This window comes from Gossypium arboreum, chromosome 10, assembly GCF_025698485.1.
Source record: "Gossypium arboreum isolate Shixiya-1 chromosome 10, ASM2569848v2, whole genome shotgun sequence".
NCBI classification, from domain to species: domain Eukaryota; kingdom Viridiplantae; phylum Streptophyta; class Magnoliopsida; order Malvales; family Malvaceae; genus Gossypium; species Gossypium arboreum.
Genome location: NC_069079.1, coordinates 116,683,396 through 116,709,364, shown reverse-complemented (window position 1 = coordinate 116,709,364; position 25,969 = coordinate 116,683,396). Strand labels below are relative to the sequence as shown.

The 25,969-nt window shown below is 33.5% G+C and overlaps 3 protein-coding genes across 3 annotated transcripts; 1 reads left to right on the top strand and 2 right to left on the bottom strand.

Annotated features, from left to right (window-relative positions):
• Positions 1-3,304: 3,304 nt before the first annotated feature.
• Positions 3,305-6,123, bottom strand: LOC108481716 (MDIS1-interacting receptor like kinase 2-like). Its single transcript, XM_017784810.2, has 3 exons — positions 5,376-6,123; positions 4,126-5,154; positions 3,305-3,417 (listed from the first exon to the last, which is right to left on the bottom strand). The coding sequence occupies exons 1-3, from the start codon at positions 6,121-6,123 to the stop codon at positions 3,305-3,307; spliced, it is 1,890 nt and encodes a 629-aa protein (XP_017640299.2).
• A 3,436-nt stretch (positions 6,124-9,559) lies between these two features.
• Positions 9,560-10,576, top strand: LOC108481718 (protein IWS1 homolog 1-like). The gene has a single exon (XM_017784811.1). The coding sequence runs from the start codon at positions 9,560-9,562 to the stop codon at positions 10,574-10,576; it is 1,017 nt and encodes a 338-aa protein (XP_017640300.1).
• Positions 10,577-11,345: 769 nt separating this feature from the next.
• On the bottom strand, positions 11,346-15,560 carry LOC108481719 (probable leucine-rich repeat receptor-like protein kinase At1g35710). The gene is made up of 4 exons (XM_017784812.2): positions 15,030-15,560; positions 13,252-14,960; positions 12,738-13,112; positions 11,346-11,562 (listed from the first exon to the last, which is right to left on the bottom strand). The coding sequence occupies exons 1-3, from the start codon at positions 15,488-15,490 to the stop codon at positions 12,769-12,771; spliced, it is 2,514 nt and encodes an 837-aa protein (XP_017640301.1). The 5' UTR covers positions 15,491-15,560; the 3' UTR covers positions 11,346-11,562; positions 12,738-12,768.
• Positions 15,561-25,969: the final 10,409 nt, after the last annotated feature.

The window sequence follows — 25,969 nt, the reverse complement described above, 5'->3', positions numbered from 1 at the left end:
AGTCTTAAAGATCGAAGATTATATTCATTAAAATCACATGATTACCACATCTTGATGCAAGATTTACTCCCAGTTGCTCTACGGTGCTGCATGTCAAAAAATGTGACGTCTTGTATAATTGAACTATCCAATATAATGAAAGCTATTTGTGGTAAAGTTTTGGATGTTGAAGAACTTAAGAAAGTACAGGATCTGCTTTGACTTTATGCAATTTGGAGAAGATCTTTCCACCTTCCTTCTTCACTATTATGGTGCACTTGGTAATCCATCTCCCTCACGAAGCAATACTTGGTGGACCAGTTTTTTATCAATGGATGTATCCAATAGAAAGGTGCTAATTTATTTGTCAAGTATTTATTTATTCGCGTCTATACATTTAGTTACAACTTTTGATAAATATTGTATATCGTGTTTAGATTCCTAAGCAAATTGAAATCTTATTGTCGCAATAAGCGTTATCCAGAAGGATCAATTATTGAAGGCTACTTGGCAGAGGAGTGCATGACATTCTTTTCTAGATATTTAGAAGATGTTGAAACACGATTGAATAGACCAAATAGAAATGCTGGGCTCAATGATCATAACTTGGCCGAAACTTATTTATTCCAAAGTTATGGGGAACCAATCGGCAAAGTTGAAATTGCAGAATTAGATGATATATCGTGGATACAAGCACATCGATATGTACTTTTTCACCATGATTTAGTTGAACCGTTACGCAAGTAAGTTCTAAAATTTCCTCACATATTCATCGTTTTGATTTGTTTATCTTCTAACCAATTACACTTTTTTTTAACATAGTGAGTACAAACAAATTTTGAGATCTCGTGCACGCTCTCGAAGATTGCAACATCGAGAGATTAATAAGTTATTCACAGAATCTTTTCATGAATGGTTAAGTCAAACGGTACGTAACTAAAGTTAATAAGTTACATATAATCCCAAAATTTAGTTAATTATTCAATTTACTTTCGATTTAATAGGTTTGGAGTGGAAAGGACGTCAATGACTAAGTTAAATGGCTTTCCCAAGGTCCGAACAGAATAATAAAAAGATATAGTGCCTTCCTCATCAATGGATACAGATTTCATACAAAGTATCGTGAGAGAATGAGGAGAACTCAAAATTGTGGAGTTGTTGTTAATTCTTTAATTACAAGTTATGCTAGTGCTAGGGACAGTAATTCGGTTGAGGGTAATGTAGAGTATTACGGACTTCTTACCGACATTATTGAGTTGGATTACTATGGCAGGTGGAAAGTTGTCTTATTTCGGTGTGATTGGGCTGATGTTAATACTGCTCGAGGAATTAAAGAAGATCAGTTTGGTTTTACAATGTTAAATTTCTCTCGCTTGATTCACACTGGACAACAATTCATGGACGAGCCATATGTATTTTCCTCTCATGTGAAACAAGTTTTTTATTCGAAAGATCCAACTGATGAGGGTTGGTATGTTGTACTCCGGAACACCCCTAGAGACTTGTTTGACATGGGTAATGGAAGTAGAGATGACATCATCGAAAGATCAGAAACATTACCTTTTCTAGAACAAAACTTAGATGAAAATATCCCTAGTACTAGTACACAACATCAATGGGTTCGACATGATGTGGATGAAGATATTTACGAATAATGATGTAATATTATAATTTTAATCTTTGTCATGTTATATAATTTAACTATTTTATATGTACTACTATTGTTGTAATTTGTTACTAAAACTTTAACTATTTTATGTGTATTGCAAGAAAAATGCGTAGAAGAAGATTACGAGATTTAAGTATTGTCCAGAATACTCCAAATTCGGAAGAAGGAAATAGTGAATAGCAGACAGTTGTTGGATCTTCGAATGTGCCGAAGACACTTGATGAGCCTGAAGAATTTCAAAGTAATGTTATGTTCATTTTACATGTGTTGACTTTTATTATTGAATTATTTGTCAATTTTAATATAATAATAGTATATCATTTTTGAGCTGAAAGTGGTGGGACACGCAGAGTTCGAGGACGTACGCTGCTTAGAGATTTATACGACTTAGATCCTGTCGAGCGTGTTAAAGTAAGTAGGAATACTCATGGTCAGCTTGTTGGATCTGAAGCTCGACTTTTAGCAGGCTATTTGGTCATTTTAGCACGAAAAGCAAATATGTTACCCATCAACTACGAATCATGGCATCACATGCCTGATAGCAACAAAAATCAGGCTCTCGCTAATATTAAGGTAACAAAATGTGAATGTAATTTATAATACTTTGGTTTAAGTTTCATTTATATTTACATTCTAAACTTATGTTTTTTTAGGAGAGATTTGCTTTAGAAGTCTCCGATGATTATATCAAGAAGGCATTAGGTAAAAGATGGAGAGACAATAAAAGCACTTTAAAGAAACAATATTTTAAGAAAGACATAAGCCTCAAGGAAAAATTGAGAAATGTCCTGCCGGGAATGCTGAGGTATCAATGGGAAGATGCGGTTAGATTTTGGAATTCAAAGAAATGAGAGGTATTGTGTATTTCCAAACTCTTATATATAGTGTTTACTATATACGTAATAATAATTTTATTATGTAGGACCGTGAGCGAGTTGGAACAAGCAGCAGGCAAAAATAAAGATTCACGCACACGGCAGGGTCGAGAAGTTTTGCTTCTGTAGCTGAGGCCGAGGTATTATGAATTTATTAATTCTTTCAAATATTAATAACTTTCTATTATTAAATAATATTTTTACTACTATATTGTAGGAAGTCAAATCCGGACAAAAAGTTGGACGCCTTTAGCTTTTTGAGATTACGCATAGGAAGAAAGATGGATCTTCTATGACATCCGAAGTTGGAGAAATTATGGTATATTTACTTAATAATATTTGATTTACTCTAAATATTTATAATCTTCAATTATAATTGTTTAATTCAATTCATCATTAGTAGTTTTAAATAATGTTAAGTTATGTTGCATTCCTTTTTATTATATATTTCGTTTCTAACTCTTTAATTGATTTTTTAGGAGAAACTAAAGGAGAAGAAGACGGAATATGAAGCGATTGCTTCGAGTGATAGTTCTGTTAATCTTGAGGACATTAATAACAGAATCATCACTGAAGTTTTGGGTCCTGAAAGGTACGGTCGGGTTCGATTTCAAGGATCTGGTGTTACCTCGACCCAATATTTTGGATCCGGCTCCCAGCAATACATGCCTTCCGGAAGTCAAGCTCAAGCTGAAGTTCAGAGGTTAAGAGACCAGATAGCTCAGATGCAAGCGAACACGGTTGAGCAAATTGCCGAGGTTCAACGAAAATATAAAGAACTCTAACAACAACTTAGAGCGGAGGCAGCAGAGAGGGAGGCAGCGGCTGCAGCGAGAGAGGCAGAGGCACGAGTGATGGTAGCAGAGCAGAGCAAAAAGTACGATGACCTCCACTCTGACTTCAAAGAGATGATTCATATGTTTCAACAATCGCAAAAGTCGCCATATTAGACATTAGTTTTCTTATTGTAAGAATGTTTTTAAGTTTTGTCACGTTTAACATTATTGTAAGAATATTTTAAATTATACTTTATTTATTAATTATATCATATATCTTTAGTTAAATTTAAAGTATCATTTAGAATTAATATTTTTGGTTGTATTTTTTATGCTAAATTTGATGTTTTTGGCTTCATTTTATACTATATTTGTTGTATTTGGTTGGATTTTAATGCAGGAAGGGCTGGATATTGGTGAAAAAAATATTGCAAATTTGCCAAAATTAGCGGCGTTTGTAGAAAAAGTGCCACTAAAAGATGTGACTTTTAGCGGCGCTTTTCCCACAAACGCCGCTAAAAGATGTGACTTTTAGCGGCGCTTATCCCACAAAAGCTTTTCCCACAAACGCCGCTAAAAGCCGTGACTTTTAGCGGCGTTTTTTTAATAAACACCACAAAAATTTGTGGCATTACTTATAGCGGCGTTTTTTGCGACGTTTTAAAAAGCGCCGCTAAAGACTAAAAAAAGCGCCGCTAAAAGTCTATTTTCTTGTAGTGAACTCTATTTGAACTTTGTCTATTTAGCAACATGCAATAAATTAACAGTTTTAATCAAATAGATAACATGTTCAAAGCATTTTTAGGAAAGAAAAATTAGTTAATACCTGGAGCTATATACCCGTAGGTTCCTGCAAGTGAAGTCCAGTTGGAGGAGTCAGGCTTTAAAATCCTTGCAGTGCCAAAATCAGATACACGAGCTTCATAGTCCAAATCCAAGAGAACATTGTTGCTAGAAATGTCTCGATGAATTATAGGTTGTGAACGGTTGTGATGCATATAAGATAGAGCATTGGCCAATCCTTTAACAACATTTAGCCTCCTCTTCCAATCCAACTCCTTTGCCTGTTCATTGTTGCTTAAGACCATTTTCAAACTCCCCCTTTCTAAAAACTCATAAACCAAAAAAGAATGCTTTGGATGTGAACAAAAGCCATACATTTGCACAATGTTACGGTGCCTTATTTCTAGTAAAGCAATAATCTCGCTTTCAAAGGCTTTCAAGTTGTTGTTGAGCATGTTGTCTTCAGATTGGTGAAGCTTCTTCACTGCAACCACTTGACCAGTTGGTAATGCAGCTTTATAAACAGTTCCATATCCTCCCGGACCAATGCAATAGTTGGAGCTGAAATCTTCAGTGGCTTCAATGATGCCGTCGTGGAGTATTCTTCCATTAAATCCCAATGTTGTGAAAATATCTCCATGTTGTTCTTCCCTTGGCGATTTTATGGCTGGAGTCTTCTTGTAAAAAGCAAGGAAACTTCCAACCAATATAAACAACAAAAGTATACCACCAAAAAGTGGAAGCACAACTAAAATGATGAGTTTGGTACTTTTTCTATGACCATGATTGGCTTGAGAAAGCATAAAACAAGGCGTTAGTCTAGTGGCATTACCGCATAGGCCTTTATTGTTTCTTAAGGCATCAAACGAAGCCTCATGAAAAGCCTTAAGATTTGGAATAGGTCCTTCGAATTGATTGAAAGATATGTTCACAAATCTCAAACCACGCAAATCATTAAAAGGTTCTAGGATGGAACCATTAAGCATATTGTGAGAGAGGTTCAATACTTCCAAGGATTGTAATTTTCCAAACTGTTGTGGGATGCCTCCAACAAGTGAATTCTGACTCAAATCTAGACGACGAAGAGGAGTAATGTAGCTTATTGAAGATGGAATGCTCTCTTCGAGATTGTTCTTGCTCAAATTCAAATTCCATAAATTTGAGCATTTCCAAGATCATCAGGAATAGGCCTACTTAAATTGTTTGATGCCAATTCATGTTATTCTAGTTTTGAAAGAAGGCTAATCTCTGATGGAATTTTACCGGAAAATTGGTTACCACTTAGTAAAATACGGTTCATCATTGTCAATTTTCCTAGTTCCTTGGGGATCTCACCGATTAGATGATTTGAAGAGAGATCAAGTACATGCAATTGAGTTGCGTGTCCCAACTCAAGTGGTATCTTTCCGGTAATGTTATTATTGGCGATTACTAAGCCTTGAAGGTTATGGCATTGGCTCCACTTGGGAGAAATTTCGCCATAAAATCTTTTACCACTTAATGCAATGAAACTCAAATTTGGATAGACACCAAAAGCTTCTGATATATTACCGGTCAAGTGGTTTCCTTCAAGCCTAACTCTATATAAGCTTTTGCAATCTCTCAAACTTGATGGGATCTCACCTGTCAGATTATTACTCATAGCTCCAAAATATGTGAGTGATCCACCTATGCATATATTCTCAGGAAATGGACCAGTGAGATGGTTATGCCCAAATTGTAAATGTTGCAAATAAGTAAAATTGGTAAACGTTGAAGGAATTGACCCATAGAAACTATTGTTAGACAACTTAAGTTCAATGAGACATTTAAGCATGCCTACCTCTTTAGGTATCAACCCAGAGAACTTATTTTGGTGAAGAGAGAGAGTAAATAAGTTGGTCAAATTTCCAATGGAAGCTGGGATTGAACCAGAGAAATGATTCTCACGCAACACAAGTTCAGTGAGAGATTTAAGCTTCCATAGCTCATGAGGTATTGACCCATGCAAATTACTGTGGAAGAAGTCAAGGAAGACAAGTTTAGAAAGGAATGGACCCATACAGTGAGCTGTTGTGGAGGTTAAGCCTAATCAAGTTAGGGAAGGAATGGAAGTTGAGATTATGAAGTGTACCTTTCAATCTCAAACCATACCCTGTGCGGCTTAGATTGGTGATGCTTCCAACCTTATCGCAAGTGATTTCGTCCCAGTTGCTTCCGACCCACAAAGAAGAGAGCATAATTTGGGTGGTGTTGTAGAAGAGCATCAGCTTCTGTAGAAGATACGGTGGATGAAGAAGAGAAAACACGGGAAGATAAAAAGAAGAGGAAGAAAATGAGTTTGAATGGTAATAAGAAAGAAGCAATGGCTTTGGTTGATAGTTCAAATTAAGGATCTTTTGCTGTTAACTGGAATGAAGAACATTGGGTATCATGGAGAGGTATATTTAGAACAATGTTAGAGCAGTTTCAATCACTAGGAAGCTTCAACATGAAGTGGAAAAAAAGTAGACATGACATGAACACGTTTTGTAGACTCTAAACTTGTTCCTTGGTACTCGTAAATTATAGCCTACAGGATACGCAATGAACAGTGTTTCGAATTATACTATAAAATTGAATTATGTTGTTCATCTAATCAAATTTAACTATTATAATTTAAATTTAAATTTGAGTTAATAATTTGTTGAATTGACTTGTTAATTAAGTCGTTAAGTGCCATGTCTCAAGATTTTCCTTTTTAGTTTCATGGGTTCATTAATCATTTTTATTGCTAGCTCTCAACATTAATTAATTAGTTGTCTCCATGGTCAATCAATCCATTTTAATGTCTTCATGAAGCTAATAATTATGTTTCTTTTCCTTTTACTTATTCCTTTATATTTGGTAGTTTAGTTTAATTTAATTTAATTTAATTTAATTTAATTAAAAGTTAAATAGTATTAAATCGGTTAAAGAAAATAAATTCTCTCAACACATATATTCCTTTACAATATTCAATTTTAAATACATAAGTTTAAAATATATATAATGACTTATTTAGTTTCCTAATTTTATAAAAAAGTTAAATTTTGTTAATTTTATTAATATGGACGACATGTTAGCATTTAATTGATTTTTAAAAGTTAAAAATTATAAAATTTATTTTACAAATTAAAAATTATTAAAAATTTTTATATATATTTTAAAAATTAATTAAATGTTATGTCAACAAAATTAACGAACGGCAACTTTTCCATTTATTTTGAGATGATTTATCAAAAGATAAAATTTTAAAGACTAAAAAACGAAAAAATTAAATGAAAAATTAAAATAATATTTTTTATAAAATTGGAGGGTAAAAACTCATTATGCCAAAAAAAGTATTATTTCAATATTTATTCACTTATTCACAATATTTTTTATTTAACATTAATCTCATCTTATCATATCTGTTCTTTTTTTTTATACAATGTCTATAACTATTTATAGCCCATCTCCAACCCTTAAATAGGAAGATAATACATTTTAGCGCACTCGAACGCACGACTTACTGCACTTGACAACAATAACAATACTAATTAAATTAAAACTAAATCGATACTTTCTTCACAATATTTAAATTTGAAATAGAAGCATAATACTTTTAAATGCCAAGGGGACGTTGATTCAATGGTCTTCGGGTCAATGCCAACCAACCAATCAATTTCTAACGTTTTCATGGAGCTAATAATTTATTCTTTTTTAACTGCTCTCAAGGATACGTCAATCTTTTTATTTTTTGAAAAAAAAGAAATTTAATCACCAGGTGAGGGAAGAATATCCTCATTTTCTAGCCACTAATACAACGTTTCATATTCTTGTAGATTCATGTCTTGATACAAACCTGTTTTTTCTGCAAAATTACATATAACAACATAGCTGAGAAAGTATTAACGTTACACACATTTAAAGCAAGTGCAATTCGAGTACACAAAAATTGCATCCACATATTTGATATAAGAAACATAATTGCTTGATTAAATAAAGTTGGGACATTAATTAGTGAATAGTCGTTGCTTCCACTCACTCTTACTTTCTATTTAGTAATTTACTATATTGTCCATATCTAATGCCCCTAAAATATGTTAAATCAGTGTTTTCAATGAAATTAGAATCATAATATGGAGCATTATAGAATTCACAAATTTCTCAGTGAGTGATTAACACCTCTTTTTCCCTAACTTTTACATGTCTCCGAAAAGCATAGTATGGTCTTCTAGATTCTTATTTTTTAAAGGATGCATAAAATTCTTACACTATAGGAATAACATGTTCTTTTGAAGTCGTACAAAAATGCTCCCACTTTTAGTATCTTACCAATGTACAAATTTCATTACATAAATAAATCGACGAATCAAACCCTCATTCTTAAATCAACGTTTTTCCTTAAAGTTCTAGAAAATATTTTTCCACCTTTGGAGTTTGGAAACTTTGAGGGGTTAATACTCTCCAATGCCTCTACATTAGTAGTTTTTCTAAGTGGCATCGTGGTAGTTCACAATTAAACAAACTACATCTATCAACCAAACAATTTATTCCTAATTTCAGCAAATAAAGTAAGGAGATTAAACAGGGAACCCTTAACCATGATACATAATTCACTTCCGTTTGTTTGTCAATGCTTGCTTGACGTTCCCTGGATGTATAAGCTATCACCGGCAAATTTAATTAGTACCACCTCTTAGTATTTATTATTTGAATCAATTAAGCTAAAGTCAGAATATATATAATTTCTATTGAATGATTTACAATTTTTTTCAATAAATTACTTTAACTAAAATTAAGAGCATTAATGAACAAAAGTAATAAATTAAAGAATTATTTAACTAATATATATAATGACTTGTTTAAATTTGAGAGTTTTATATATATATATATATAACTTTTATTTTTATTGAAAACCTCGATAAAATGCATATCCAAATATTTTCTATTAGGGTTTACATCATGAAATCCATTTCCCATTAGGATAGTAGTTAATAAAAAATAAGATTACATCTTAAAACCGGCCCAAATTCAACTGGGATTCTAAATTTCTAATTAAATCAAATTTTAAATTAAATTTGTGATCAGGATAATTTTAAAAATTATATCAAGATAACTATTAATTAGTGAAATTTAAGTTTTGAATACTTTATCCAAACCCGTCTGATATATTTTTTGATCCATGAAAAAAATCAGAAATTTGTACGTTGAAATAAAATTGAGTTAAAAAGAAACAATTACAATTACAGAATTAATTCAACTCAAATTCCTACTAGGATTTGTAATTTGAGATCCAACTGCAACTAGGATTCCAACTATAATAGAATTTCATTACATCCTATCAGGTTATCTATTATATATATGTATATATATATATAACATACAACATCATTCATTTGAAACCTAAGAAGAACTTCACCACCAAAGCATTACTAGGATTCAAAGTTTTAGCATTGAAACCTAGAGGAAAGCTGGTCAAGAAGAAATCATCCATGGAGGAAGAAACCAACATCATTCGTGAGATCGTGCGACACGATTTCCCTAAAACCAACAAGAGAAAGCTTCAGAAACCGAGTGATCTGGAGGAGATGTGGGGTTGGCTTAACTCGGATGATCAGGACCAGAAAGACGAACAAATCCGTCTTAAATCTGATACTGATGTAGAGATCGAGGCGATGTTCGATAAGGTCAAGAGAAGGAAGAAGATGGAGGAAACAAGTTCTCCGGGAATTGGATTACTCGTTGAGAAAGTAATGGCTCAAATGGAGGTTGCTGCCGAAGAAGACATTGAGCTTAACATCCAAAACAAACCCGCTATTAGAAAGATCCAAATGCTGCCTCTTCTTACTGACTTTCTTTCCAAGAAAAAGCTGCAACAAGAGTTTTTGGATCATGGGATTTTAACTTTGTTGAAGAGTTGGCTCGAGCCTCTTCCCGATGGAAGCTTACCAAACGCCACGCTTCGATCTTCCATTTTGAATATCTTAACTCAGGTGATGCCTGTTGATATCAGCTTAGAAGATGGAAGGGAGCAGTTGAAGAAGAGTGGGCTTGGTAAAGTCATTATGTTTCTTTCAAAATCAGGTGAGGAAACCACTGGCAATCGAAAACTTGCCAAGCATTTGGTCCAAAACTGGTGTCGAACCATATTCAACAAGACTACAAGCTACTCTGACCTCAGAAACACCGTAATTCCAAGGATGAAGAAGCCATTAATGAAGCAATCAACAAGGGTAGAATTGAGGGAGGCAGAGTTAGTTTTGGAAGGTCCTCGCAGGCCATGTTCATCAGGAACAGCAAGTGGGTCTGTTTCAGTGCCTGAACCAACACCGCGCGTTTTTGAGGTGAACCCTCTAACAAATTTCAAACCAGAGTTTGCAAGACATTATCGGAGATGTAGAGAAGTGAGAGACAGCAAGTGTTTTAAAAGGATAGAGAAGAACATGAGGAGATTGAAAAAATCGAATAAGAAGAAGACTCTGCAAGCTGCAAAACTTGCTGTTTTGTAGACTCTAAACAGGATACGCAATGAACAATGTTTGGGACAATACTATAAAATTGAGTTATGTTGTTTCGTCCAATCAAAAATAAATTTGATTTCAATTTTAATTATTATAGTTTGTATTCAAATATGAGCTAATAATTTGTTGAATATTGACTTATTAATAATTAAGTCGCTAAATGTCATATCATAAGATTTTCCTTTTTGTTTTTTTTGGGCTCACCAATCATTTTCACTGCTAGCTCTCAACATAAATCAATCCATTTTTAATGTCTTCATGGAGTTAATAATTATGATTTTGTAAACTTTCATGTGTAGGTTTAATGGTTAATGTTTTTATCATCTCAAGTGTAGTATAGGATTAAGTTACACTAGTTGTATTCCTCTTATGACTTTGCCTTGTTATAATTTATCAAAAATTATATTTTTTTGTTTTTTTCTTATTACTTACTTTTTATATTTGATAGTTATATTGACTTTGATTAAATTATGAGTTAATTAGTATCAAATAGGTAAAATAAATAATTTTTCTCAACATACATATATTCCCTTTACAATATTTAATCTAAAATCAATTGGTGTTAATTTTATAAGTGAAAAAAAAAGCCTAATGACTTATTTGACCCTTCAATTTCATAAAAATTAAAATGGTCATTTTAATCTACTATTTAATTTTTAGCCCTTAAACTTGTGTTTTTTTTTTCAAATCACCTTAAAATGTGTAACACTTTAAATCCAACCTAGACAACAAGGTCAAGTCCGGGAAGCTACCTCGGTTATTTTTTTAAAACACATTATTTCGAAATTTAGTTTTAAAGCAAAACTAAAAAGAGTTAACAGTTGTAAAACATAATTCGTCAATTATTATTCTACAACATAATATTACATATCTTAAAATTACTGGAAATAGGCTAGTGATACTAATGATAATAAAGCTAATAAATAGTATGGCTGAACTTCCGATCCGCAGACCCGATCAAGTCTGTGGGTTACCTATAGTACAGTCAACAGAAAAAAATAAAAATCATTATAATTATTTAAAATATGGTTAAAAGCGAAAAATTAAACAAAAATGAAATAATTTTAAAAAAAAAATTGGGGAGGAAAAAATCATTATGCCAAAAAAAACCTCTTCCAATATTTATTCACTTCCTTCACAATATTTCAAAAGAGTCATACTTTTCAATGGTCAGCGGGTCAACGCCTACCAATCAATTAATTTCTAACGTTTTCATGGAGCTAATAGTTTATTCTTTTTAATTGCTCCCAAGGATACGTCCACCTACAAAGGTGACTGCATTTTGTTATCTTGACATTTTTAGATGTTAAAAGATATGATTTAAGTGTTTTACTTTTCGAAAAAAAATTAGTTCATATATTTTATTTGAATTTATTTTTATTTTAAAATTTAGTTTCATGGAAATAACACTAAGTTAAATATAAAATTATTTTTAATTACATGACTATCAAATAAGTAGTTTTTTTTAAATGTCATAGTAATAAATTTAATTAAAATGTTAATAATTTGATTTAAATTTTAAAATCTGAACAATAAAAAGATTAAATTCCATAAAATAAAAGATAAAAACGAAATTCTTAATTTTCAAAAACACATTACATAGTTTAAGCTTACGATATTTTTCTTAACAAACCTTAGTAGATTTAACTCGACTTTAATTCAAAAAGCCAAATTGATTTGAAAAATTGAATAAATTTTTGCTTTAGTGAAAAAAGAAAGAAAGAAATAAAATAGTAAACATTATTTATGATACTGAAATAGACTACAAATGGTAACTTAACAAACGTATATTACTTTATTTAAAATTCATATAAAAATTTAAATAATGTTTTAGTTAATGTGTAGTAATATGTTTGATTCATTTCTCATTATAATAAAAAAATTATTGATATATAACATATAAAACACTCTCATAAAAGAAATTGAGACCAACTAAAACTCTAACTTAACAAATATGATAAAATACTCGACAACTCCAACGCTTTCCTCTATTCCAAGAAGTGACACTAGGAAAATACTTGCAATCCTGTTATGGTGCTGACCTAATTTATTCACAAGTAGGAACTTCTGAACATCCAAATTAAATAAAAGATGACTGAAAGAAAGAGAGATCAAAAAAGTAGATAAGAGGAAAATATAAATACCTTACCTAGTATATGACTTGTACTGTAGCACCTTTGTTAGCCATGGCAGGCTATGGTCGAGAAAGGGCTTGGCAATGGATGAGACTTACAACTAAGGACTTGAGCAACTTGTTTCATGGTTGGTCGAAGTTGGGGATTACTATTCAAGCAAGAAACTGCTATCATTATAGTAGGGACTATGTCCTTTGCAACTTGGTTTTTTGGTGGTGGGAGACGTTGGTCTATCTCATTCTGAAGCAAAACTTGTTTGTCATTTGACATGGATGCCGATGTCGATGAAAGAAGATCGCCAGGATGCCTCCCCAATAAAACTTCTAGTGTTAGCACACCAAAACTATAGACATCACATTTCTCATCTGCTCTCATTGTATAGGCCAACTCTACATAAAAATATATACTAGTGACGTTAATGCTATTTGAACTATGTCTACTGAATTAAAGAAGTACGAGAAATTAAGAATTCTAATAAAATAAATGATATGTTGAAAGAATTTTTAGGGAAAAAAGATGAGTTAATACCTGGAGCCATATACCCGGAGGTGCCTGCAAGTGAAGTCCAATTGGAGGAGTCAGGCCTTAAAAGTTTAGCTGTGCCAAAGTCTGAGACATGAGCTTCATAGTCCGAATCCAAAAGAACATTGTTGCTGGAAATGTCTCGATGAATTATAGGTTGTGAACAGTCATGATGCATATACGACAAAGCATTAGCCAATCCCTTAACTACATTTAGCCTCTTCTTCCAATCCAACTCCTCTGCTTGTTCATTGTTGCTTAAGACCATTTTCAAACTCCCCTTTTCTACAAACTCAAAAACCAGAAAAGAATGCTTTCGATGTTTACAAAAGCCATACATCTGCACAATGTTACGATGCTTTATTTCTAGTAAAGCAGCAATTTCTCTTTCAAAGGCTTTCGAGTTGTTGAGAATGTTATCTACATATTGGTGAAATTTCTTCACAGCAACCATTTGACCAGTTCGTAATGTAGCTTTGTAAACAGTTCCATATCCTCCTGAACCAATGCAATAGTTGGAGCTAAAATTTTCAGTGGCTTCAATGATGTCATCATGGAGTATTCTTCCATCAAATCCCAATACAGTTAAAATATCTCCATTTTCTTCCTCCGTTGACTCGAAATTTTTGGTTGGAGTCTTCATACAAAACCTACGAAAAGTTGCAACCATTATAAGTAGCAAAAGTAGACCACCAATGTTTGGAAACACAACTAAAATGAAGTCTTTGGTGCCCTTTTTAAGACCATAATTTGCTCGAGAAGGGACAAAATGAGGCCTTAGTTCTGTGGCATTACTCGATAGGCCTTTATTGTTCTTTATAGCATCGAATGAAACCTCGTGAAATGCTAATCGATTGAAAGATACGTTCACAATTGTCAAACCATGCAAATCCCTGAAAGCTTTTGGGATGGAACCTTTGAGTAAATTGTGAGAAAGGTCCAATATTTTCAAGGAATGTAATTCTCCAAGCTGACGTGGGATACCTCCGGTAAGTGAATTATGACTCAAATCTAGACTTTGAAGGCCATTTATGTAGCTTATAGAAAATGGAATTCTCTCTCTAAGGTTATTCCTGCTCAAATTCAAGTTCCGTAATCTGGAGCAATTTCCAAGTTGGTCAGGAATAGATCCACTTAACTTGTTTGATGCCAAGTTAAGTTGTCGTAGATTTGAAAGAAGTCCAATACCAAATGGAATTTTACCCGACAGTTGGTTACCACTTAGCGAAAGACGGGACAACTTTGTCAATGCTCCTAGTTCCTTGGGAATCTCACCGATTAGATGATTTGAAGAGAGATTGAGTTCTTGCAACTGAGTTGCACTTCCCAACTCAAGTGGTATCTTTCCAGTAATGTTATTATTGGCAATCTGTAGGCTTTGCAGATTATGGCATTGGCTCCATTTCGGAGAAAGTTCGCCATAAAATCTGTTATCACTTAATGCAATGAAACTCAAATTTGGATATATACCAAAGATTTTTGATATATTTCCAGTTAAGTGGTTTCCTTCAAGCCTAACTCCATATAAGCTTTTGCAATCTCTCAAACTTGATGGGATCTGACCTATCAAATTATTATTCATAGCTCCAAAATATGCGAGTGATCTCCCTATGCATATGTTCTTGGGCAATGGACCAGTGAGATGGTTATGTCCTAACTGTAAATGCTGCAAATAAGTAAGGTTGTTGAACGTTGGAGGAATTGGCCCATAGAAACTATTCTTAGACAGCTTAAGTTCCATGAGAGATTTAAGCATTCCTATTTGAGATGGGATATTACCGTACAAATTATTGTAGGACAAGTCAAGGAAGACAAGTTTAGAAAGGTTCCCAATGTGGGACGGAATGGAGCCATATAGTGAGTTGTTTTGAAGGTTAAGGCTAACCAAGCTAGGAAAGGAAAGGAAGTTGAGATTGTGAAGTGTACCTTTCAATCTCAAACCATACCCTGCGAGGCTAAGATTGGTGATGCTTCCAACCTTATCACAAGTGATTCCAACCCAGTTGCAATTGCTGCTTCCGACCCACAGGGTTGAGAGCATAGTTTGGGTGTTGTTGTCAAGGCTAGCTTTCCATTTTAGAAGGGCTTCAGCTTCTGTAAGGTTAATGGAGGATGAAGAGAAAACATGGGAAGACCGAAGCTGGACAACGACGAGGAAGAAGATGATTTTGAATGGTATTGCAAAAGAAGCCATGGGATTTTGAGTCTTTTGCTGTAAACTGGAATGAACAACATTGGGTATCATGGAGAGCTATTTATACAACAATATTACAACAGTTTCAATCACTAGGAAGCTTCAACCTAAGGTTTGAGAAGGTGCCAAGTTGTGAATGGGTCTTTTACATTCTATACTTTACTACCCACAATTATCAGGATTTGCATTTTTCGAGAGCTTTTTTTATGAGTGTTTACTTTAGTATAATGTACATATTATTATCTATGGTCAATCAATCAATTTCTAACATCTTTATGGAGCTAATAATTATGTTTTTTCTGTTTTGGTAGAATAATCACGTTCTTTTGATAGGATAAGAAACCCTTGTCCCCTTTTTCTATACCCTTTCCCCTTTTTCACCTAAGTGGGCAACATGTAACCTTTTTTTGTTTTCAACTTTTAATGATAGTCATTTAAAATTATAAGAAAATATACATGAAGCAAAATCTAAGTTTTTGAAATTAAAGGAAAAAAATCATACAATTTCTTTAATAAAATTAAGACACTAAATACTTTTATTGTTTTTGGTGGAAAAAGTTAAATTTTTTGGTGATATATGTAAAAGATTCTTTTACTAAAAATCGCAATATATATTATAGATTCGAATATTTACGAATATTTTAATTTTTTTACATTCAGATTTAAATAATATTTAAATTAGAATATTTTAATTACTATTTATCTGATATTCGTAACGAATATAAATTTTAATGCTTGAATATGAATTATTTAGAATTTCTTTACTTTTGTGAGTATTTTATTTGGATTGAATATCTATCCTCTAAATTTATTATTATAATTTAATTATTAGTGAGAAAACAGTTTTTATATTTTTTTATTAAAAGTTATATAAATAAGTATTAAAAGATTGTATTAAAAAGCAGAAAAACTATAATTTTATTCTTTTGATAATAATATGAAAAGTATAGTAAAATTATAATTTTATTCGGATTCAGGGGCCGTCCCTCCTAAAAATGTAAAATGTCACGTTAATCCTTTAAATTTTATAAAATTGTAATTTAGTACAAAGTAAAATTATATTCGAATCCTTAAATAAATAATAACTTCAATCATCATATGATATTCGTACAAAATTAAGAGCTATTTATATATGATAAGCTTGATAATTTTTGACATAACATGGATATACGATATTAAAAATAAATAATAATAATAATAATAAAGCAACCTAAACACGTAAAGGTAAAAGTCCACATAAAATGATTATAAATTATCGAAATCAATATGATTTGGTAGATGTCAGTATGTACAAATTATTCGAATTTAATATGGCAGAATCCAACGAGTGTATATTTAATTTTAGATTTGTTGGATGTTATGATCATTCCTAGAAACTATGCTTTTAATGAAATCACATGGTATGGATTTTTCTAAAGAAAAGAATATTTGATTCCCAATACCTTTTTCAAGTGGGAGTTCCACGAAATATTTTCCACCTATTTGTTATATCGGGAATTGTTTGGATATTAAGAATAATTGATTAAATATTAACTTGATTGATATAAATATTATTGTTAATACAAAAAGATATAAGTTTAAGTGCATTGAAACGTATTATTTTCCTATTTATGGATTAGAGAGAGAAAGAGCAAATATAATCAAAACTTATAATAAGATTGTTCAAGAAAAATAGTGCTAAGAATAACTATCGAATAAAACCAAATGATGTTGTTGTTCGACACATTATTACTATTAATAGAAAATTTCTAGTTTTGATTTCCTGTGATAGATATATCATGACAGAGCTTAATTGGTAACACTTATATTTATTTACCCAAATTTTGAAACTATATTTAGTCTAAATTGATATTTTTATTGAAAATTTATAATTCTTTTGGTTTCTTGAATTTTATATTATAGATTTTAATATTATTTATTAAAATAGGTGTTGAAACCCATTTTTATCCGGCCCAAACATAAAAAAACAAATAAACTCGTCAAGTAATGAGTCACTTACAAACCCAAATGGCCCACATAACCCCATTTGTTAACCCATCTAAGAAAATCCTAAATACCCAATACACCTTAGCCCAAGCCCAAAACCTAAACAAAAAAACCCCTATAACCCTAAAAAGCTTTAGCGCTGCAGTCTCGCCACGTCGGCATGCGTGCTGCCCCTTTGCCACGCCACCACCAGGAAAAAAGAACAGAGACAGAAAAACAGAGGCAGAGAAGCAAAGATAAAAAAAAAAAGAAAAATATGTTGCAATATACGGCTATAAAGTTGAAACCATTATGTAATAAAAGGAGGAGGAGAATACAAAAAAAAAATTTATTAAAAAAAGATAGTTCATTGTGTTTTGTTATTTTATTTTTTTTCTTTCAAAAAATATAAAAAAATAATAAAAAAGTTTAAAAATCTTACCCGTTGTCGCTGCCTCTTTCATCGCTGTGGTGGGAGGCTTCTCGTCGACTCGAAAGGGTCTCCGAACCCATTAGGGTTCGTTGACGGCTTTGTCGGAGAAGCGAAATTGAAGGGTTCCCGAGGATTTTTAGGAATTTCGGTGGGGTTTCAGGGTTATTTAGCCTCGGATCTAGGTTAAGGGAGTCGAAAGGGTAAAAAATGGGGTCTTTTCGTGAACTTCGACCACCAAAGGCAACGGTCGTTGTTGCCAAGGACCGGTCGCCGTGACGGAGCTACAACAACCCTGTGGCCGGACGATAAGGGTTTTGAGAGAAAAAAGAAAAGGAAAAGTTTTTCTTTTTTAAACTGATGCAAAAATGATTTTTTTATCATTTTTTAAAAATTTATATAACCCCTCAAAATGACATCATTTTGGGCTTGTCTTAAGACCCAAAACGACGTCGTTTCAAGCTTGACTTGATGACCCGATCCGGATCCATCTAGGATCCGCGTGTTTTCAAGAGGAGGGTCTAATTGCCACTTTGGTCCTTCGACTTTTTTGCCCCTTTTTGATTTCATCCAATTTCTTTTTTATTTGTTTTATTTTCACCCCTTTAATTTTAATTTCTTTACAAGTCAGTCCCTTGACCCACTGTTGACCTAAGGGAATGACATAGGGTTGGGATAATTTCCCTCTAAGTCCCTTACGTTTCTTCCCATTTTAATTTAATCCTTTATGTTATGTTTTCTTATAATTTAGGATTTAAATTTGGTTTTATTTTTAATTTAGTCCTTTATTTCCCCTTTATTTATTTTTTTGCAATCCATGCTTTAAATTTTGTTTAAATCTCAATTTAGTCCATTTATTTAATTCAGCCCTTCCTTCTTTGTTTTTATTTTATTTTATTTTTGACATTTCTAATTTATGTCATTTACATTTTCCCTTTAATTTACATTTTTTTATTTTATACTTTCATTTTTATTTTATTTTTATTTTTTTCATTAAATACGGTATTAATCATATCATAATTATTTATTGTTACCATCATTGATTAATATTATTATTACTATTATAGATGTATTATTATTATTTATTAGCATGATTAATATTATTTTATTCTCACTATTATTTTGCTATATTATAGTTCCGTTTTTACCCATGTAATTATTTTGTTCTATTTTTGCCATTACTATATTACGTAACATGCTTAAATATTTGTTCATCTTTGTACTATGCCCAAATAAATTAATTGAACATCGTATTAAATGTTATATTTGTTTTTACCCAGTGCATAAGAAATAATTAGAACCGAGACGATGTTCTTTAATTAGGGGATTTGAGAAATCATGCCCTAACTTACGGGGTACGACTTTTTCCTTGAACCGAGATAATCAAACATCCTTTTAAAATTCAGGACACATAGAACTTAAGTAATAATCAAATGGCAATTATTCTTGTTTTCAAGGATTCGAGACATCATGCTATAACTTATGGGGCATGATCTTTTCTTCTCGATTAACTTGAAATAAGAAGGCCTTTTCCATAAAATTTAATTTAGTTAGCGATATTTTAATCAAATAACATCATGAAAAGAGGGATCGTATTTTAAAAAATCTTAGAATTCTCAACTTTCGGCTCTAAAACATCAAGTAATCAACTAGGTACTAATTTTGGGCGTTATGAGGGTGTTAATCCTTCCTCACATGTCCCGAACCCACTTCTTGAATTTTATAGATCGAAAATTATCGTTTTAATAAATTTAACGTTTTTATTAAAATGATTAAGTTTCAAGGTGATCCGATTACACCTAATAAAAATGATTGGTAACGACTCTATCTTCGTTTTTAAAATAAAAGGTCGATCGAGCTCCAAAAAAGGGTTTTGACAATAGGTTTAGGGGAAAGTTATTTCACATAATACTTTTTTTTTTTTACTTTTTGGAGAAATACTTCGACACACAGGTGTTGAGTTTAGTATAAATTTATAATTATTTAATTTTCTCTGAATTGCAAAAAGGACAAAGAAAAAGAAAGTCATACAACAAGTCTGATCTAGGAACTCAACACCTATAGATGTAGAATCTTGCTTTATTTATTTAAATGAAACTCGACATCCATTAGTATAGAGTTCTGCTTTATTTATTTAAATGGAACTGGTGTAGATTTCTGTTTTATTTATTTAATTGGACCTTGACTCCTATTGATGTCAACGAGTTTCGTTTTATTTATTTAAATAAACCTCGACTTCCATCGATGGCTGTCGATTCCACCAATATAAACCTACACCTATTTTGCAAATTAAAGTAGTATAGGAAGTAGGGTCGATCCCACAGAGACTGGGTTTCCTATAAATTGTTTATCTCTCGACCAGATTGTATCTCGGCAGTTGTCGTGCCCACGATATTTGGGGGAAATAAAATATGAGACCTGAAATAAACGCAAAAAAAAATCGTAAAAAGTAAAAGATGAAATAAAAAAAACAATAAAGTAATCTAGGAAAAATCAATTAAACTTAGCTCAGCCTTAAGCACGGGTTCTTCCGTCTTTGACCCGATCCTCGAAATTAGGTGAACTCCTCTTTTCCAATAAGCTAGTTATAGCTACCAAGGACGCCTCAGACACCAACTCTTCCTTGTGTAAGTTAGTTATGAAACGTCCTATAACTAACCCTTACCGGTCGAACAACCTACGAAACGCTCGTGATTTAGAACTCCGGCAGCTTTACGTTCTAGAAGAGCCTAGCTCGAACCAATGCCCTCAAACGTTGGGACATTTAAATCCGGTTACCACTTCCCTTGACGGAACCAAACAGCAATCCCCACTTGGCACGCCAATGTGTTCACGGAAAACCAATTAGACAATCGATCCTTTCGGAATTCCAACTGTACGTCTAGCCACACTAACTCGAACGGCGTCTTTTTTGACTTAGTGTTGTCTTGACTTTATGAGTTGACGAAGTCATACCCTTAATCCGGAGAAATAATAAATATCGAAAATTGAGAGTTAAACAGTTCGATTTCGTAACTCATGGGTTTTTGACGGAATAAACACCGACTTAAAGCTGAAAGGGGTTTAGTGTGGCATGAATTTAATCATGCTTGAAGGTTGTGGATTGTGTTTTGGCTTTGTGTGAAGGATGATGAAATTTTGGAAAGGAATGGGGACTTGGAGAGCAATTGATCCAATTGTGGAAAAGAAACAAAAATTGGAGACAAAGCTACAAAATGCAACGTCAAATTGAAGAGAAAAGAAATGATATTCCAACTCCAAATTAAAAAAGGAAATACAAGAGAGAGAGTAATTATATTCCAAGTAGAAGAAGGAATACAAATTAAAAGATTATTTTTCTAAGAACTAAAAGCCCCTATTTATATATATAGGGTTACAAAAAATAGCCTATCCTAAATTAATAAAATAAAAATAAAAATAAAAATAAATAATAAAACAAAATAATATCTTCTATTTTTAGCTTTTTACAAAGTCAAAATATATAATAAGTCCTTGGCTTTCTCCATCCTTTTGGTTCGGCCACACATCAACAATTTGTCTTTCGATTTGGCCCCTTTTTGCTCGTTTTTGGCCAATTGCATCCCTAACAAGATTAAATCATAAAAACGTCGATTAAGTAGGGATTAACTCAGAAATAAACCAAATTGAACACAAAAATCATGTAAATTAATATGTTCATCATCCATTGATGTCGAATTTAGCTTAATATTTTAAGGTTTTTTTTTTTACTTTTTTTTCTCTTCTGTTTTTTCTTGTTATATATATACACTAGTTTTCTATCTCGTGCAATGCACGGGTTGTTCTGTGTTTTGTAAAATTGTTATTATTTAAATAGAAACATATTGATTAAAATTATTGATGAAATAATATTTAAAAATATAAACAAATTAAAAATATACTTAAATTTTTTAAAGAAAATATATAAATATTATTTATGCTAGGAAGAAAATTGAAAAAAATATTATAATAAATTTTAAACTAATTTTTAATTTTAAAAATAAAGTTTAAAAGTTTTTTAATATTTAATTTTAGAAATCATATATATCTAATAATTTTTAATTTTAGAAACAAAGCTTTAAATAATTTATTTTGGTAGGAAATAATGTTTTAAATAAAATAAAAGCATAAATTTGATTTATGAAAAATAAAAAAAATTCGATCACTAATTTTTGTTTGTATATGAATAGTGTTGTAGATATTAGTGAAATATTTAAAATTATTACATAAGTTAAATTATAAAGCGTTTTTAAAAATTTATAAAATCAATTTTAAAGAAAATGTAATAGTTGACTATTATTAAATTTATTTTATATTAGACATAATTTAATACAATATAGTAAATAAAATATATAAACGCACATTTTAAATATAAAAGAAGTATTCATTTAATATCTATGAATATGAAATAAATATTAAGATAAATAGTATTTATATTTATGATAATTAAATAATAATGGGATTTGGAAGCATGGGGTTATCGTTGCCGGGGTTAGAGGACAGAAGATGGATGAGGAAGGAGTGGCAAATTAAAATCATACATGTTCCACAAACAACAAATATAATTGTTGACGCTCTAATCAAAATGACTAGTGTCACGGGGCTAGACCTTTCGTCTCGCAATCCGTGCGGCCTTAGGCGATTTGCTCATCCAAACTTGCCTAAGTCAGCCTTTACTCGGATGAGGATTCCTTAAGAACTCCTCCAAGGCACCAATTGAATAGCGGAAACGATTTATGCCAAAAGAAGCAACCAAAAGAACAATAGAAAGGGATGCTCGCAAAGTGTTTGAGTAAATACTCTCTATTCTCTTATTCACAAAGAATAATGAAACAATGAATGGAGTGAGTACAAATGAGGGGGAGGCTATCTATTTATAGTTGAGCTCCCCCAAAACCGATGGTCAAGATACATTTACATCGACAGATGAGATTGATCATATCCCATGATTTAAAGGATTTACAAGATATTGCCATATCAAATCCTATCTAATCTTACAAGATATGATTCCCTCTATCTTTTAAGATTAGTTACCATAGTTGCCTAAGTTGCCATATCTTCGCTATCGGGCCAATCAGACTTTAATCTAACAGGCTTCTCCAATAGTTCCTTGAATCAGGCTAGCTCTCGTGAGCCAAATGATCCCCATCTAAGCAATAGACCTCCATCGAATACATTTGGTGTGATGGTCACGGGCTTGGAACTCTGACCCGTGACATTCTCCCCCACCCATTCTTGTAACATCCTCGTTGCGACTCCCAAATGGCACTAACTTGATTCGCCTCGATCTCGTCTTGACGCTTAGCTTTTCCTTTCCTTCGGGACTTTTGCCTCGGCTTCTGTCGCTTCTTAACTTGAGCCGTCCTACTCGTTTGTACATCTCGACGACAAAGAGTTATGTCACTCCCTTTCCCACATTCTAACTCCCCTCGAATAGAGTCCTCGTGATTCACAACACTTGGCTTCGCTTTGCCCACAGTCTCTCGACCTCCTTGCTCAAGAACTTCGAAAGGGCCCCTACGTTCTTGCCAAGTTAACGAGTTAGAATGCAACACGCTATCAGAGTGTTCAGAATGTACCTTTGCATTTACTCGGGTCAACTATCCCACATGCATCGCTTCATTTTCCTTGAAGTCCGATGCACCACCCACCTCTCCCATAGGTGGAAGCCTTGTCGATGACTCGGCCAACTCCGACGCTTCACTCAACTTGAGCCTGATTGGTCCCAGTTTCACTGTTTTCATCGCAACTTCTTCCTCTAAGTTCGATGACAAACTCACCTCTTTTTTGGGTGGAAGCCCCTCCGACGACTCACTATGCTCGAACGTTGCCTTTCCTTTGACTACGATTTGCTTTGGACAGTTCCGCAACTCATGTAGACCACGACACAAGAAGCACTTTACTCGCTTCTTTTTGCTCCTCTTTGCCCTCTTAGCTTCGAATTTTCCCTCACTTAAACCAAGCTTTTTGGGCTTATTGTCTGCTCCATCATTCCCTTTGATGACAGACTTGCTCCTCTTTGCCCTTTTGGCTTTGACTTTTCCCTTGTTTGAACCAAGCTTCTTGGGCTCCTTGTCTGCTCCATCATTCTCGTCGATGAAAGACTTCCTCAGACATTTCCGCAACCTATGCGGACCATGATACAAGAAGCACTCCACTAGTTTTTTCTCGCTTTCGGCCTCCTTGGCTTCGATACCCCTTGCGCTCAAACTAAGTCCTAAGGCCTTATCCACCAGCTTCTTCTTAAGCAAAGATTTCTTCGGACATTTCTTTAACATGTGTGGACCGTCACAGAGAAAGCACTTCAACTTGTCCCTTTTCCTCTTGGGTTTTTTCTTCCCAACTCGTGGTTTCCCATTACCACAATTATCGCCGTTGCCATTGCCATCATCATTATCTTCCTTGTGATTCCCTTCACATACGTCCTTTTCCTCGGACTTAGAAGACCCAAGCTTGTCTTTCTCTAGACCAAGCTTAACCACGAATTCTGCTACTGTCATGGCTTCCGACAACTTTTGGACACCTTTTTATTCCATCTCCTGTCTGACCCACGGCTTTCATCCCTTTTGAAAAGTAAGCAATGCTTCTTTCTCGGTCACATCTGAAACTTAGAGTATGAGTTCCTTGAACTCACGAACATACTCCCCCACTGTGCCCCGTTGCATTATCCCTTGCAACCTTGCCCGAGCTTCTTCCTCGGTAAACTCAGGGTAAAACTGTCTCTTCAACTCTAATTGGAACTCTTGCCATGTTCCAATCTCACCTTGCCTTTTATCTGTGGTCCTACCTCGCCACCATAAAAGCGCAATATTAGTAAGAAATAATGATGCAATATTTACCTTACTCGCATCATCCACGATACCTTTGGCACGGAAGTAGTTTTCCATTCTCCACAAGAAATTGTCCATATCGCATGCAGACCTTGTCCCCACAAACTCTTTCGACTTTGGGTCATACTCGTTACTGAGTGCTGCACTTGACACTCCTTCCTCTACCACTGCTCGACACAAAGCCAGCTCTCCCTCGAGTTCTTCTATTCTTGTGCTCAAAACCAGCGTCGTGGCTATTGTTTCCTCCTTCAAAGCCTTCACCATGGCTTCGAGAGCATTATTCCTCTCTGTCAGCTTCTTCCTTTGGGAATCTAACAAATCTTGCACGTAAATCCCTTTGGGAAGTGAGACACATGGTTACAAAGTCCCTGAACTATTCCTTCATGTCCTCAATGCTTTCCCCACGAGCATTGTCAAACTCTTTAATGTCCTCTATGGACACCTCAAGTTTACCCACACGTTCCTCTACCACTGACAGCATCTCCCTCAAAGACTTTCTCACCCACCTTTGTTAGAACTCTTCTTTCAACATCCCAATAGTGCCTTCGAACCAATAGCTCGAATACCACTTGTCACGAGGCTAGACCTTTCGTCTCGCAATCCGTGTAGCCTTAGGCGATTTGCTCGTCCAAACTCGCCTAAGTCAGCCTTTACTCGAATAAGGATTCCTTAAGAACTCCTCCAAGGCACCAATTGAATAGTAGAAGCGATTTATGCCAAAAGAAGCAACCAAAAGAACAATATAAAGGGATGCTCGCAAAGTGTTTGAGTAAATGCTCTCTATTCTCTTATTCACAAAGAACAATAAAACAATAAATGGAGTGAGTACAAATGAGGGGGAGGCTCTCTATTTATAGTTGAGCTCCCCAAAATCGACGGTCAAGATACATTTACATCGACGGATGAGATTAACCATATCCTATGATTTAAAAGATTTACAAGATATTGCCATATCAAATCCTATCTAATCTTACAAGATATGATTCCCTCTATCTTTTAAGATTAGTTACCATAGTTGCCTAAGTTGCCATATCTTCGCTATCGGGCCAACCAGACTTCAATCTGACAGGCTTCTCCAATAGTTCCTTGAATCGGGTTAGCTCTCGTGGGCTAAATGATCCCTATCTAAACAATAGACCTCCATTGGATGCATTTGGTGCGATGGTCACCGGCTTTGAACTCTGACCCGTGACACTAGAAGGTGTATATCGGGATTTCATCCTTTTTCTCCACCACCCTTGTAGGTGTAAGCTGTTCTAGACCATGATTGATGCACTACTACTTAATGTTTTTCCTTTCGGTTGACCT